This window comes from Lepidochelys kempii, chromosome 11 (genome assembly GCF_965140285.1).
Source record: "Lepidochelys kempii isolate rLepKem1 chromosome 11, rLepKem1.hap1, whole genome shotgun sequence".
NCBI classification, from domain to species: domain Eukaryota; kingdom Metazoa; phylum Chordata; order Testudines; family Cheloniidae; genus Lepidochelys; species Lepidochelys kempii.
In genome coordinates this window covers 42782485-42795339 of record NC_136390.1, presented here as the reverse complement: position 1 = coordinate 42795339, position 12855 = coordinate 42782485, and the positions used below count along the sequence as shown (strand labels likewise).

The following is a 12855-nucleotide window of genomic DNA, read 5'->3' as shown; positions in this document are numbered from 1 at the left end:
TTTGTTCCTGGATTATCATAGTTAAGTACTAACAAGCAACTTCAATTTTTTCTTGGAAGTCTTAGTTCTGGTCTTTTCATTTATTTTGCATTAATGTTTTAACTAGGGTAAAACTTCTCCGCTATTTTAGGGATGCCCCTTACTTGAGATGTAACTCCCAGTATCAAGTCAACATACTCTTGTCCTGCATGTCAACAACAATAATGCAAAGACCAAGCCCTGTAATTTGGGGCTATGGCATAAAACATTGCAGGGAGCTGTCCCCTAAGAATAATGGTTGTGGTTCCTTGGCAGTATTTTCACTATGAAAGAAAGTGAGCACAAAAACTGATCCAAAACTTTTTGGACCAGTAAAAGGGGCAGCACTGCTGTGAGGTGTGAAAGCAGTGGAAACAAAGGTGGTGCCACTGGAAATGATTCCTCAAAGGAAGTACCAGGGGCCTAGCGCCCAGGAGCCACGCCAGGAGCCCAGGCGGGGCAGCTGGGACACACTGTAGGCTCTGCGGGGCAGGGGCCAGCTCCCACTGGGGCTTTGGCGCCTGCCCATGCTTGCTTGGCTCTCAGGCCCGGCTCCTCGGCGGGATTTCGGTGCCCAACGGCCCTGGCACGACGCTAGGAAGGCGAGCGCGGGAAGAAAGCGGGACTCGCAGCCGCAAAGCCCTAAGCAGGGCGCGCGCCAGCGGAGCGTGGGCCGCGGGAGGCTGCGCTCGGCGCGGCTCAGTCCCGCCCCCTGCGGGGGGACCAATAAAGTTGCTACAAAGTGACCTTGGGCTGCAGCGTTTTCCTCCCCCCCCCCCACATCCGGGTGCTCCTCGCCCCGGCCGCGCCTGCGCACCCCACCCCATTCAGTCCGCTCGACCTCTGCCGCTGCAGCCGGTAAGTGTGGGGGGAGCCGGGGACGGTCGCCCCATCTGCCCCCATCTACCTCGCGGCGCCCCGGCCCTAACCGCGCTTGCTCTCTCCGCAGAGAGGCGGATTCCAGCGCCGAGGAGGCCCCGGGGACACAGCGCCAGCCCGCAGCCCTCTGCCATGTTCGCCTGCGTGAAGCTCGCCTCCTCCCCGGCCCTGGTGAGTGCCGCCGGCTGCGCCGCCGCTGCGGCTCGGGACAGCTCCCGCGCCGCCCCCTCCAGGCTGCTGGCTTCAGGTCCCAGCGGCGGGAGGTAGGGGGCGGCTGTGAGGCTGCAGCGGGGGCTTCCCCAGTGCCAGGAGTGAGCTGCCGCCGTGGCCTGGCTCCCCCGGCCCCTTGCTGTAGGTCAAGTCCCTTCTCTGCAGCCTCGGGCTCCGCGGTGAGTAGCGGGATCTGGGGGGGAGAGAAGCGATCCCCCCGCCCCGAGGGCTGGGCGCTGCTCGTGAGGCCTGGCGCCCGCTCAGCCCCTTGCTGTAGGTCAAACTCCAGCTTATCGCTGCCGCTGCGCAGGACCCTCCGCCGCTGCCGGGATCACTCGGCGCAGCCGGCGCCCTCCCCGTTCTGCCGCGGACACGGGCCGGTACGAGTCACCGTGACCTTAGAGCGGTGGGAGCCCAAGGACACCAGCAGGCCGCGCTGGAGAGAGGGTTCATTCATTCCTCCCTTGCTAGATTTAATTTTGGGTGTTGTCTCTCAAAAGTTACCAATTCCTTCTTACAGAGTAGCTAAGGATTTTTAAGTGCATTGCAGTGGATTTTTACTACTGCTGAAAAACTCAAGTTTCTACTTTATTCTTCAAAATGAGATCTGAATTATTCTTGCAGTCTTCTGTATTTCACTGTTCAGCTATAGCATGATACTCACAAATAAGCAAGTCAGAAGTACTTGTTTTGATATAAACAAATGGGTAGCAACTTGATTAGTGTCGGGTTACAAATGTTCAGTGTCCTGCTTTCATTTCAATTTCTAAAATGTGTTATCTCACCCTTTGTTTTAAGTGTGATTTATCTAATAGCAATAAAAACATTATTTGCTCTCAGTATTACAGTGCTGTTTAGCAATGGCTCCAAATAAGGGATTAGCATGAACATTGACATAAAGAACCCATCCCAGAAAAGGGGACTGAGAGTTAGGGAATCAAGTGATAAATGAAAGCTTTCTTCTTATCTTGCATTGACATTACTAGATATGCCAATGTCTGCAGATCGTCAATGTCCACTGCCTTGACCTTAAGATGAAAGACTTAGTGACTAGCAAAGTCCTTGATCTTATAAAAAAAAATCACTATTAAAAGCCAGTGCAGTTATGTAGAAATATGTTTGTAGTCAAATATGTCACTTTATTTTCTCTTACAGATCCGTGCAGGATCAAGAGTCTTGTACAGACCAATTTCTGCATCAGTGTTGTCTAAGCCAGAGGTCAGGACTGGAGAGGTACCTTATAAACTAAACTCTGTAGCTTCCTAAACTTTCTGGTGAGCCCAAGTGTTCTCATCCTAGTTTTCAAATGTACTTTACTAACTAAGGTTTCAGAGTAACAGCCGAGTTAGTCTGTATTCGCAAAAAGAAAAGGAGTACTTGTGGCACCTTAGAGACTAACCAATTTATTTGAGCATAAGCTTTCGTGAGCTACAGCTCTCTTCATCGGATGCAGTCATCCGATGAAGTGAGCTGTAGCTCACGAAAGCTTATGCTCAGATAAATTGGTTAGTCTCTAAGGTGCCACAAGTACTCCTTTTCTTTTTACTAACTAAAATATTGACTGTATGACAGATCCTAAAGTGTCATCTAATACATTTTCTCCCATCAAAGCTACAGTCCTTTATGTTCTGCAAGTAACATACAGAAGTCTAAACTTCGTCACAGACTCTAGTAAACTCTTTAACCACTCTGGTTTACTGTATTTGTAATAGAAGAATGGTAGAATAACTCAAAACTTCAAAATAGCTTTGGAAGATCTCAGTTTGTCTCTGTATTTAAATGCTTTTCATGTTTGTTTCTCAGGGCAGCTCAACACTCAATGGAGCCCAGAATGCTGTCTCCCAAGTAGCACTTAGAGAGTTCCAGACTAGTGCTGTCAGCAGGGATATTGACACTGCTGCCAAATTTATTGGTGCTGGTGCTGCCACAGTAGGAGTGGCTGGTTCTGGTGCTGGTATCGGAACAGTCTTTGGTAGTCTAATCATTGGTTATGCCAGGTAATCCTTTTTTTAATATCACTTAAGTTGCATGCAAACCTATTTAATGATAAACTTGAAGATATATATTGGTAGCAAAGTCTTGATAAACTTCCACTAAAACAGTTAGTGTGTAGAGTTGAAGTAAAGCCCCTCGAATAATTCTTCTAACATGTCAAGCTGTTAGAATATTAGGTAACGGCACACCAGGCACAAGTGCTGAATTTCTAATATTGCTGAATTCAGTATAGGCAAACCTTACGTGACTTCTCAGGGCAAACCAGCTACAGCTAAATCAGTGTTTCATGTTTAGTTCTTCAGTACTAGCTTCAACTCTGAGACTCCAAAACCTATCCTAGACTGAATATAGCTTAACAATATTTTGTAGGGGACAATCCTACATTAACAGAGGGACAAACTGGATGGTGGATGTTAATATTTAACTTGAGATCCTGTGCCTCTTTTAACCCAATTATCAGGATTGTTCTTAAGAAGTAAGGTTGATTACAGGGCTGTAGCAAGAATCTTTTTCTTAATGTTGTGCCAAGTGCAGCTTTATAGAGTTACTGCAGTAACTACTTCCATGGCAACCAATTTCAGACTAGTGATTCCACTGTTGGAGCTTGAGAAGGGGAAACACCTTTAAAGAGGGAGAGATCTTAGTTCACTGTGTTCATAATTTTGTTTCCCCTATTTCATTTAATTCCCATACAGTAGTATCTCGAATCTTACTACTGAGCAGATAGCAACTGGCACAGGCATGAAATTACTTAACTAGCTGTAGAGTTCCTGCTTTCTCTTCTCCCCTCCCTCCCCCCGACAAAAATATATTTAAACACCTTAACTTGTTTCCATTTATGAACACTCTTACAAAGTATCAACTTGGCATTAAATGCCTGATTTTGTTTCCCATTCAGGAAACAAAAATATCCTTCTAACCAAACTAGTTACTTTATCTCTTGAAACTACAAAAAAAATGACTGTTTCAAATTGACATTTGTGCTTGCTTTTTTTTTTTTTTTTTTTTGTGGGGTGAAGGGGGCAGGGAGGCAAGTGTTACAAGTTACTAATCCATAATTACTTCTTTCCTCCCACACTTCCTCAAGTATACTCAGTTGCAGTTTTAGGGGGCTGGCAAGCCATCTAAGGCAGAAATAGTTGAGTATTATGGGTTATCTGTAAGCCACCTAAATATTACAAGGGTGTTCAGAATAATTCTGGATGTATAACAAACTCAGGCCCCCGGGAATACTCAATTGTGTCCATTGCACACCAGTGGAATTAACCAGAGAAATCTTAGGCTGGTAGGTAATTACTGCATATGAACTTTCTCCATGTTGATATCTCTGTCTACCAAGGCTCTTTTGGTTTTGCACTTGTGTAGACAGGGCCTTCATGTTTGTAATCTTGTGCTTGTGTAAAATGTCATACCCAAACATGGGTATATTAATATGCAGTGTACACAATTTAAATCCAGTCTTAACTTATTTAGAGGTCACGATTGTATGGTTAACTCTGTTAACGTTTGTGTGGGTTTACTGTGTGTTTTCCCTGCTATTAGCAGGGAATCTGTAGCATGAAAGTAATTTAAAATCCTTAACTGGCTCTGTCAGATGCATCAAACTAAATTAGCATAAATTCTTAATTTGTATGTATATAAAACAATCTTATACCTGCACGTTCTCTTTTAGAAATCCCTCTCTGAAGCAGCAGCTGTTTTCATATGCTATCCTGGGATTCGCCCTGTCTGAAGCTATGGGTCTCTTTTGTCTGATGGTTGCTTTCTTGATCCTGTTTGCAATGTGAAGAGATCTGCTGCTCGTAATTTTAGCATTAGTAAACTACAAATGTAATTGTATGTATTTTACTGAGGCTCCCAAAATGTTGGTGTCGTGGAAATGAACATTATTTCCAAAGTCATTTCATTAAAGATAATAACTTTAACTGTCTGGCTGTGGCCTTCATTTATTAATTTGAACACTCTGTATTGGGTATGATTTTTTTGGGGGGAAGGATATTAGTTAATGTCTAATACTGAAATGAATGAAAAACTGTAAATGGGGGCCTATGCTGACCTGCAGTCACCACAAATTTCTCCTGATCCCAGTGAATTCACATGGAGTATAGGACCCCGTAACCATAACTTCAAACGGAACGCCATGAAGTTTGAAATGCACATTAAAGGCTTTCTCTATGTAGTTATTGCATATATCGTGTCAATTTTAATTTTAAGTTTGATGCATTTGTCATCTTTCTGGTTAAAGACCCCTAAAATAACCTGTCTAAGGCTATTGGTGACCTTAGGTATATGAAATACTAATGACTTTTGAAATAACATTCAGAACCACAATTAAACTTTTAGACCTATCTTCCTCTACTAAAACCATTTTGTTTCCTCTTCCCATGTTCAATTCCAATACTGCTGAACTTGATAATGTGTTCCATAGCACCTTTCATCTAAGGATCAAAATTGGGGTAGTCAATAGGAAGATAAAATCTGGACTGTCAGATGTTTCTGAACAGACCCTGAAATCTTTATTTACTACTTATTTTCTCTGGCATCTGGACTTTGTACCTTGACCAAGACATTTGGACCTTGATATAAAAATTAATTGACTACCCCTGATTTTAAATGCTCGACAAACTGTGGTAATGCTGCTACTTTAAGAAAGTCCACTGTCTTTTAAGAGTCCCATAGGTCCAGAAGCTTGGCCTGTTTCAAACCTCATTGCTCAAAAGTGGTTCTGCAGTCCAATCTCCTGTATCCAAATCTTGGTCAGTCTTGACCAGTGTCTCAGACTCTTTAAATATCAGTTTACAAACTGGGTCAGAGTTGGGTCAGAGTTGACTATATGCAGGAAATCTTTAAAATACCAGGTGTGTTGTTCTATAGTGATTCTGCTTTAACAGTATTAATGGGACTAATGACCATATGCAGCTTTGATTGTCTAAACTACAGTGTTCATCTGAGAGATCACTTTCTTAAACTACACACATTCTTGGTGGAGGAGATTAGGCTGTGAGGTCAAGTGTAGTGCTAACTTAATGCATATACTGGTTAGCTAACTCTGATTACTTAAAGGCTACTACTTGCTATGAAATAGAAGTAATTTGTATGGAAAGTACAGAAAATCCCAAAGAAGCTGGGTGTGTGTGTATGTGTGTGTGTGATTTTTTTGGTAAACTAGGCATGGCAATATAATTTGAGCTGTTAAATAACCTGTACACTAAATCTTGTGGCTGTCTTTTACACAATTATGTACACAACTCCACATTTTCTCTACCACAAACATTGCAATAATTCAGTCCTAGCTGCCTTACTAGCACAATTGTAAAAGTAGTTATGACTAGCTCTAAAAGAAAATTGAAAATCCAGTCACAACCTTCCACGTGGCAGCAATATTAAATAAATACATGAGACCCTTTACCTCTCACAGAAGGCGTATTCGGTAGCAACAAACTGCTAAAGGCTTGGATGATCACAACTGCTCGTTCTAACCTCCCAGCAAGAAAAATATCACTAATGTTCATATTAAACTCTGTTCCTGAAACTTCTACCTGTTGCAAGTAATTTAAAATAGGATTTCTTGGAGTTTTGTAACCTTAAATTTACTTCCAACTAAGTACGTTCCATTATTCCCCCTATTTAGTCAGCTGTCTTGCTGCTGAAAAACATTTAAACATCAAGCAGGCAGCAGAAAAGTTTGACATTCAGAAAGACTACTGTTTAAAAATATCCCTAATATAAAAGACAAATTGAACACTTGTAATTTTGGTATTGAAGTAAATTTATTTTTCACTGTTAGTAGATACTCAAGAGCAAAAAGCTGCCACTGTAACGTGTTTCTGTTTTCATATGTGCATATTATCCTTCAATATTCTATCCTAAAACCTTTGTTAAGCCTGCAGGTATCTTAGTATTGAGTGTATATTAACTGTTTCAAGTACACAGTAAGGGAGCCTTACCTACACGACACTTATGAGGTTAATGTAAGTAGGCCTAATCAATCACCTACCTTCTGCAACTGGAAGAGGCTTGGGGAGGGGATACCATACAAGCTTTTGGGGTCAACACCAGCCTTCCCCACCCACCCCCTTATGATGATGAGAAAAAGTATGTGTGTGGTGGCCTCTCCCAAGCCTTGCATGGTTTGGGGATGGTGGTAGAGGGAGGCTAAAACGTCTCTGTAGGCTACTGAGAGCTCTCTTCTCTGACCTAACTGTCTGGTGGGAAATAGGAGCTAGCTCCTGTCTGAAGCTTGCCAACAAGCCAAAATGTAGTTTTTGAAAAACCTAGTGTGGCAACTTTAAAATAAACCCTATTGTTCTGCTTAGTCTTTGGATATTAAACAGAGGAGCTAAATGAACCATCATTTATGTTGTTTGCTAAGTAATAATTCATGTTTGCCATTTGTATTGTGATAATGCTGGCGGGTGGGGGTATGTTAAGATCCCAATATGTTAGGGATTGTACAAACCCATAACAAAACTACAGACTTGCCCATTAGAAGAGTTATTGAGATTCTTTGGGATGTCAAATCATGTATCCAGCTGATCTCAAATAAATCCAACCTTTCCCATAAAAGATAATCTACCATCTTGAGACCAATATTTTGTTGTTTGATTTATAGTGGGGGGGGGGTGCAAAATTCAGGTTATAATGTCAAACTGAGTGAAAATTTAAAGGGACACTGGTCAAGCTGATATTTTTTTTTAAACTGACTTTTTTTTTAATGGAGTACTCTTGGAAAAAAATATGGCCTTAAGAGGTTGTTTTTAACAAGGGATTTTCTTCATTATTATTTGTATTGCAGTAGCTAGTAGCCCTGATCATGGATTAGAATCTCATTGTGCTAGGCACTTTACACACAGAAAAAAACAGTCCTGGCTCTGCTGTTAATATTTAGAAGGGTCTTTTTGGTGGACCCATATGTAACATTACCAAAGATGCTTGCAGACACTCCTCCTCCTGCATCTCCTACTCTTCTAATCTATGTACATGTCTATTTGTAGCCTCTTCAATTTCAATTTACTGATAAATACTTTTGCAAAGCTCTGGGTAGACAATGTGCTGTTAACCAAACAGAAAATGATTATACAACTGATGAGAGACAAGATGGGGGAAGTAATATCTTTTATTGGCCCAACCTCTGCTGGTGAAAGACAAGCATTTGAGCTTACACAGAGCTCTTCTTCAGGTCTGGGAAAACTACTCATAGTGTCACAGCTAAATACAAGGTGGAACAGATTGTTTAGGATAAGGAGTTAACACATGTTGTAATAGACCATTCAAGAGAAAGTGGGGAGTTAACACTGCTGCAGTAATAGGACTAAAAAGGAGAGTCATTGGATTATAGATTGTTTTAATAAGCCATAAATTCAGTGTCTTTACTGAGTCCGTGATTTTTAGTCTAACAAAGTTGTGAGTTTAAGCTCCCAGTGTTATGCAGATTTCCTTTGAGGATAAGGGCTGAGAGGTCAAATAATTGACAAACTGAAAAAAAAAACAAAAAAACCCAACACATTTTATTCTTTAACCTCAGAGGAATTTTAGGTGCTACATTAGGATCTACTATAGTTAAATTTTTCAGGTAGAAATATGATTTGAATTGACAATATCTGACCCATTATGGACTGCTTACTGTCATTAAATGATCAACAAGCCTCAGACACTGCAATAAGACTATTAAATGTGAGATATAGATGTGATTTTTGCATCTAATTGAGCTGTTGCTTTAGGTATAATTAAAATAAATGTTTATGTAACTAAAGGAAACAGTTTACATTTATAGCAGTAAGTTTTTTCTGCATTGATTAAGAGCATAAACATTCTGGTTCAAAGAACAGACTTGTAAATTAAGATCCTATCGTTTTCCCCATTGCATTTTAGCAATCATAGTCTGAGGAAATTTCATTGCCCTGTTAACTGTGTGACTCTCACTAATGTTAATTGGATTCAGGTGTCCACAGTATACTAAACTTTGCTCTGGTGATAATGCTAACATTTTGTTGTATGCATACTTTGCATTGCAAATAGCTTTTATTAAATTGAATAAATATGTAAATCTTATGGTTGCATTTTAAGGAGCTATAATTCTGATATTATTCAGCACCTCTGTTTAGCAATCAGCAATGTTTAAATTACATAACATTTTCCTGCTTCATTTATAAAGGTTGCCTTACTGTCTTGGATCAACCACAAAAGATGCTTTTAGTACTATAGCTGCTGGAATTTTTTAATAAAAATGCAAAATGTTTTAGCTAATGTTTTGTATTTTATTTAAAGGAACATTGTCAACTTAAAAATCACACTTTTTGAAATTCGAATTGCTAGTATGTTCAAATATTATCTAAGAATTTAATAAATTAAAGATTAGAAGAGAACTATATTTTTATAATGTTCAATTTGTTTATGCATTAAAAGCATTTTGTGTATAGTCATTTGCACTGGTTTTCCACTGTCCGTTTTTCATATTGCTTGTGGGTTTTTTGTACAGTAACATTGGCAGAAAAAAGCATTTTTCATAATAGGAAAATATTGTTGCTAAACTAGAAATTGTCAGGTAGTTCATAGTCAAGTGCAGTTTCCTAAAATACTTTAAATTTTTTTTAATTTGAAGATATTTCAAATGATCAGTAAATTTTGGCTAAGTGCACTCCATACTTGCTAATAGTATTTAAAGTGTGCAAACTGCATTTATTTTTCTGCTTTCAGTGTTTTGAGATACAGGTACTTGGCATAATTCTTACAATATAATTTGGTTTTATTGAGCTGTGTAACCAGCTCAATGTATTAAAATTTAAAATGATAGATTCTGGTAGTATAGTGATTGCAGACAAAGTGGTGGCAGGCATTTTGTGCTCTGTAATAGCTCATATGCAACATAACACATACTGGTTATGACTGAGGCGGTCTAACCCCTTCTCTCAAAAGTGGTAAGATTTTTAAACTGCCAACTACAATAGAAAGCCACCCGTCCACATCTGATCTGTAGGAACTAAGTATTCTGGGAGCATGAGGCTAGTGTCAGCACTGGCTGTGAGGCATAGTCTTTGTCTTCACTGCAGCGTAATTTCAAGTTGGACATTACAAGTCAGTACAGCATGACCACACTGCAGAACAGCATTGAGTACCCCACATATGTAGTCACACACTGCATCAGTACTGGTGCTGTATTCAATCCTGAAATACAAAGATTTCTGGGTACATAACCTATGTCCTATGAAAGTGAACCCTGGGTATGTGGCAACATGTCTGACCCCTATGGAGATTGTTGGCAGAAATGGTCTAGGCCCACAAAATTGCCAGGATGCAAGCTGGTGTTCTGTTACCTCCTTGAGCTTCAAGGAGGTAATCTGCTTGTCTTAACGGTTGGGACAGACAGATGCTGTTTTTTATTGAAACAATAATAATTTGATGTGCCTTTGCAGAATTTGCCACAAAAAGATGGTGGAGGTGGCTGGCTGATACAAGCACAAGACAAAAAGGCCAGCATTATGCAGATATGGCGGCATGGACGGAGCAAGTGTTGTCTTTCCTGGCAGACATCCCTAGGCACAGTAGGCAGACTGCTGCTTCTAGATCAGGGCCACAAGCACAGACTGGTGGGACTACATTGTGAAACACAGGATAACCAGCAGCGTCAGGGTCCAGAGCTTTTGAATGAGGAAACTACATTCATGGAGCTGTGCAAAGCGCCCACCCCAGCCCTTGTGTGTCAACACCCAGAAGAGAGAGGCAATAACGATCTGGAATCATGTTACTATTGCCTTGTGGAAATTATCAACCTTGGATTGTTATAGATCTGTCCGTGATAAGTTTGGGGTTGGTTCAATGGTCACCGTACACAAGGAACTTGTTACTCTACAGTAACACACGGCAGTTCAGATGGGAAATATTCCCCTCTAAAATGCAGAATTTGAATGGATGAAGTTTCCAAACTGTGCCGGTGCTATTAATCCCACACGTGTTCCCATCCTATACTCCCCTTCTGGAGCAAATGAGTACTGATCAGGAAAGATTACTACTTCATTATGGACCACTGTAGACATCTACATAGGACGCAGTGGCTCAGGCAGCCCCGCTTCTAGGGACTTCCAGAGGTCTGGTCTGATTCAGCTTGGGCTAGCTAGTACTTTATTCCCTCTTAGCCACACAATCATCTACGGGTGTTTGTGACCACTGTTTTTAGATGACCCGGCTACCCTCTACTGTACTAGCTGATGAAGGCGTATCCCAATTTCTGCCAAATGGGCAGGAGACTGTACAAGTAGACACTGAGCAGGTGCAGGATGGTGGTGAAATGTGCCTATGGTTGGCTGAAGACAAGATGGTGCTAGACTTGCTTGGACTGTAGTGTGTATGATGTCATACATTTGATTAGGGTGCGCTGTATACTTTGTAACATATACAAGGGTAAGAAGAAATATTTTGGGCAGAATGGATTGAAGACGTCCAGAGTTTGTAGTCTGCTTATAGACAACCAACTAGTGGACCTCTTGATAGTGGTGCAGGGCTCATTACAGCAAAGACCATAGGGCATGCCTCTGGCATCCCTGAGCTTCATGGAGTATACTGAGGCTGGTGCCACACTTTGGCCAGAGGCATGATATGAAATGCAACATTGGATGATTTGGTATGAAAGTGGACGTGTCAATTTCAGTTTCTTGCAGTTATCCATTGTAACCCCAGACTCCAGCATGTGGCCAAATAAAGCTTTACTGAAGGTAAACATATTTGGGCAGTCCAGCCAGCATTACAAAGTTGAAAACCAGCATAACAGGTGTAACCAAGAATATAACAGTGCAAAATATTCAAACAGCAAAGAGCAAAATAAACTGAAAATATTGATGTGCACTGTTACATCAGTTTGTTCCCCTGCATAGAAATAGGGGCAGAACACAGCAGCTACTGCTGATGGTGTGCGGTGCTATGGCTCATTGATTTGCTCTCCCACACCCAGACTTGTACATATGCTGGAAGACATGGTGCGATGGAAGTGAAGTGATGGGACTGGACAGGTGGGTTGGGCAGTAGAACTTGGAATTAATTGGCTCATGATCCCTAAAAGTCTCTCAGGCGTCCCTTTGAAATGCCATGTCTTGCTCCCTCATCTCCTTATCATGGCAAAGGCACCGTGCCACCATCTCCTTTTCAGCCAGAGTTCACGTCTCCTCTGACACTAGGTCCTCCTTTGCAGCCATCCCTTGGCTCTCCTGCTGTTGCTGAACTCCATTTTGTGATGCTGGTCTTACTGCCTGGAGAGTACCAGCTCTTCTGTTGTTTGGCGCTCAGGCTCTATACCATTAGCTCACAGAGAGCAGTCTCTAAGGTGTCCTCTCCTCCCTCACTATATCCGAGCCTCTCTTGAAAGTTCCTAACAAACAAACAAAAGGTCTGAATGTGTGTGAGTCTCAATGTAGTTTTACATCCTTCCTGTGGAATTTGGAAAAAGAAATTGTAACTTTTATCTCATGCCATTCCATTCACCGCCTTGCTGTGATTGCTAGCTTCTGCCAGATTCCAAGCTTTGTTAACGCACATTCCTAGAAAAAAAATGGTGAGTACCAGAACCTTCCAACTAAGCAAAATCTTCACTGTAATAGGGGAGACTTTTCTTGAAAGGTGGGTGGGGAGATCAGTCCTGATGAAGCAGCAGCATTGGTGATTATATCAAGCTTGGTCTAAGCTGCTGTGGTGTTAGGTGATGTGGTCCTGTTGGAGATCCCGGGCTGGAAGAGGAGAGAGCAGACATTCCAGGGCTCAGACTGG

At 41.6% G+C, this 12855-nt stretch overlaps 1 protein-coding gene across 2 annotated transcripts; it reads left to right on the top strand.

The window, feature by feature from the left end:
• The first annotated feature begins 775 nt into the window (after positions 1-775).
• On the top strand, positions 776-5027 carry ATP5MC3 (ATP synthase membrane subunit c locus 3). Of its 2 annotated transcripts, XM_073305925.1 has the most exons (5): positions 776-876; positions 968-1068; positions 2263-2340; positions 2911-3104; positions 4775-5027. In XM_073305925.1, the coding sequence occupies exons 2-5, from the start codon at positions 1030-1032 to the stop codon at positions 4887-4889; spliced, it is 426 nt and encodes a 141-aa protein (XP_073162026.1). In that variant the 5' UTR covers positions 776-876; positions 968-1029; the 3' UTR covers positions 4890-5027. The 2 variants fall into 2 exon arrangements, with proteins under 2 accessions (XP_073162026.1, XP_073162027.1); XM_073305926.1 differs by lacking the exon at positions 776-876 and having other exon boundaries at positions 883-1068.
• Positions 5028-12855: the final 7828 nt, after the last annotated feature.

What these genes read in the sequence shown, in the direction of transcription:
- ATP5MC3 (XM_073305925.1), top strand. Translation starts at nt 1,030, where the DNA reads ATGTTCGCCTGCGTGAAGCTCGCCTCCTCCCCGGCCCTG. An exon ending in CAGAGGTCAGGACTGGAGAG is followed by an intron (nt 2,341 to 2,910) that starts GTACCTTATAAA and finishes TTTGTTTCTCAG; the next exon opens with GGCAGCTCAACACTCAATGG. An exon ending in CTAATCATTGGTTATGCCAG is followed by an intron (nt 3,105 to 4,774) that starts GTAATCCTTTTT and finishes GTTCTCTTTTAG; the next exon opens with AAATCCCTCTCTGAAGCAGC.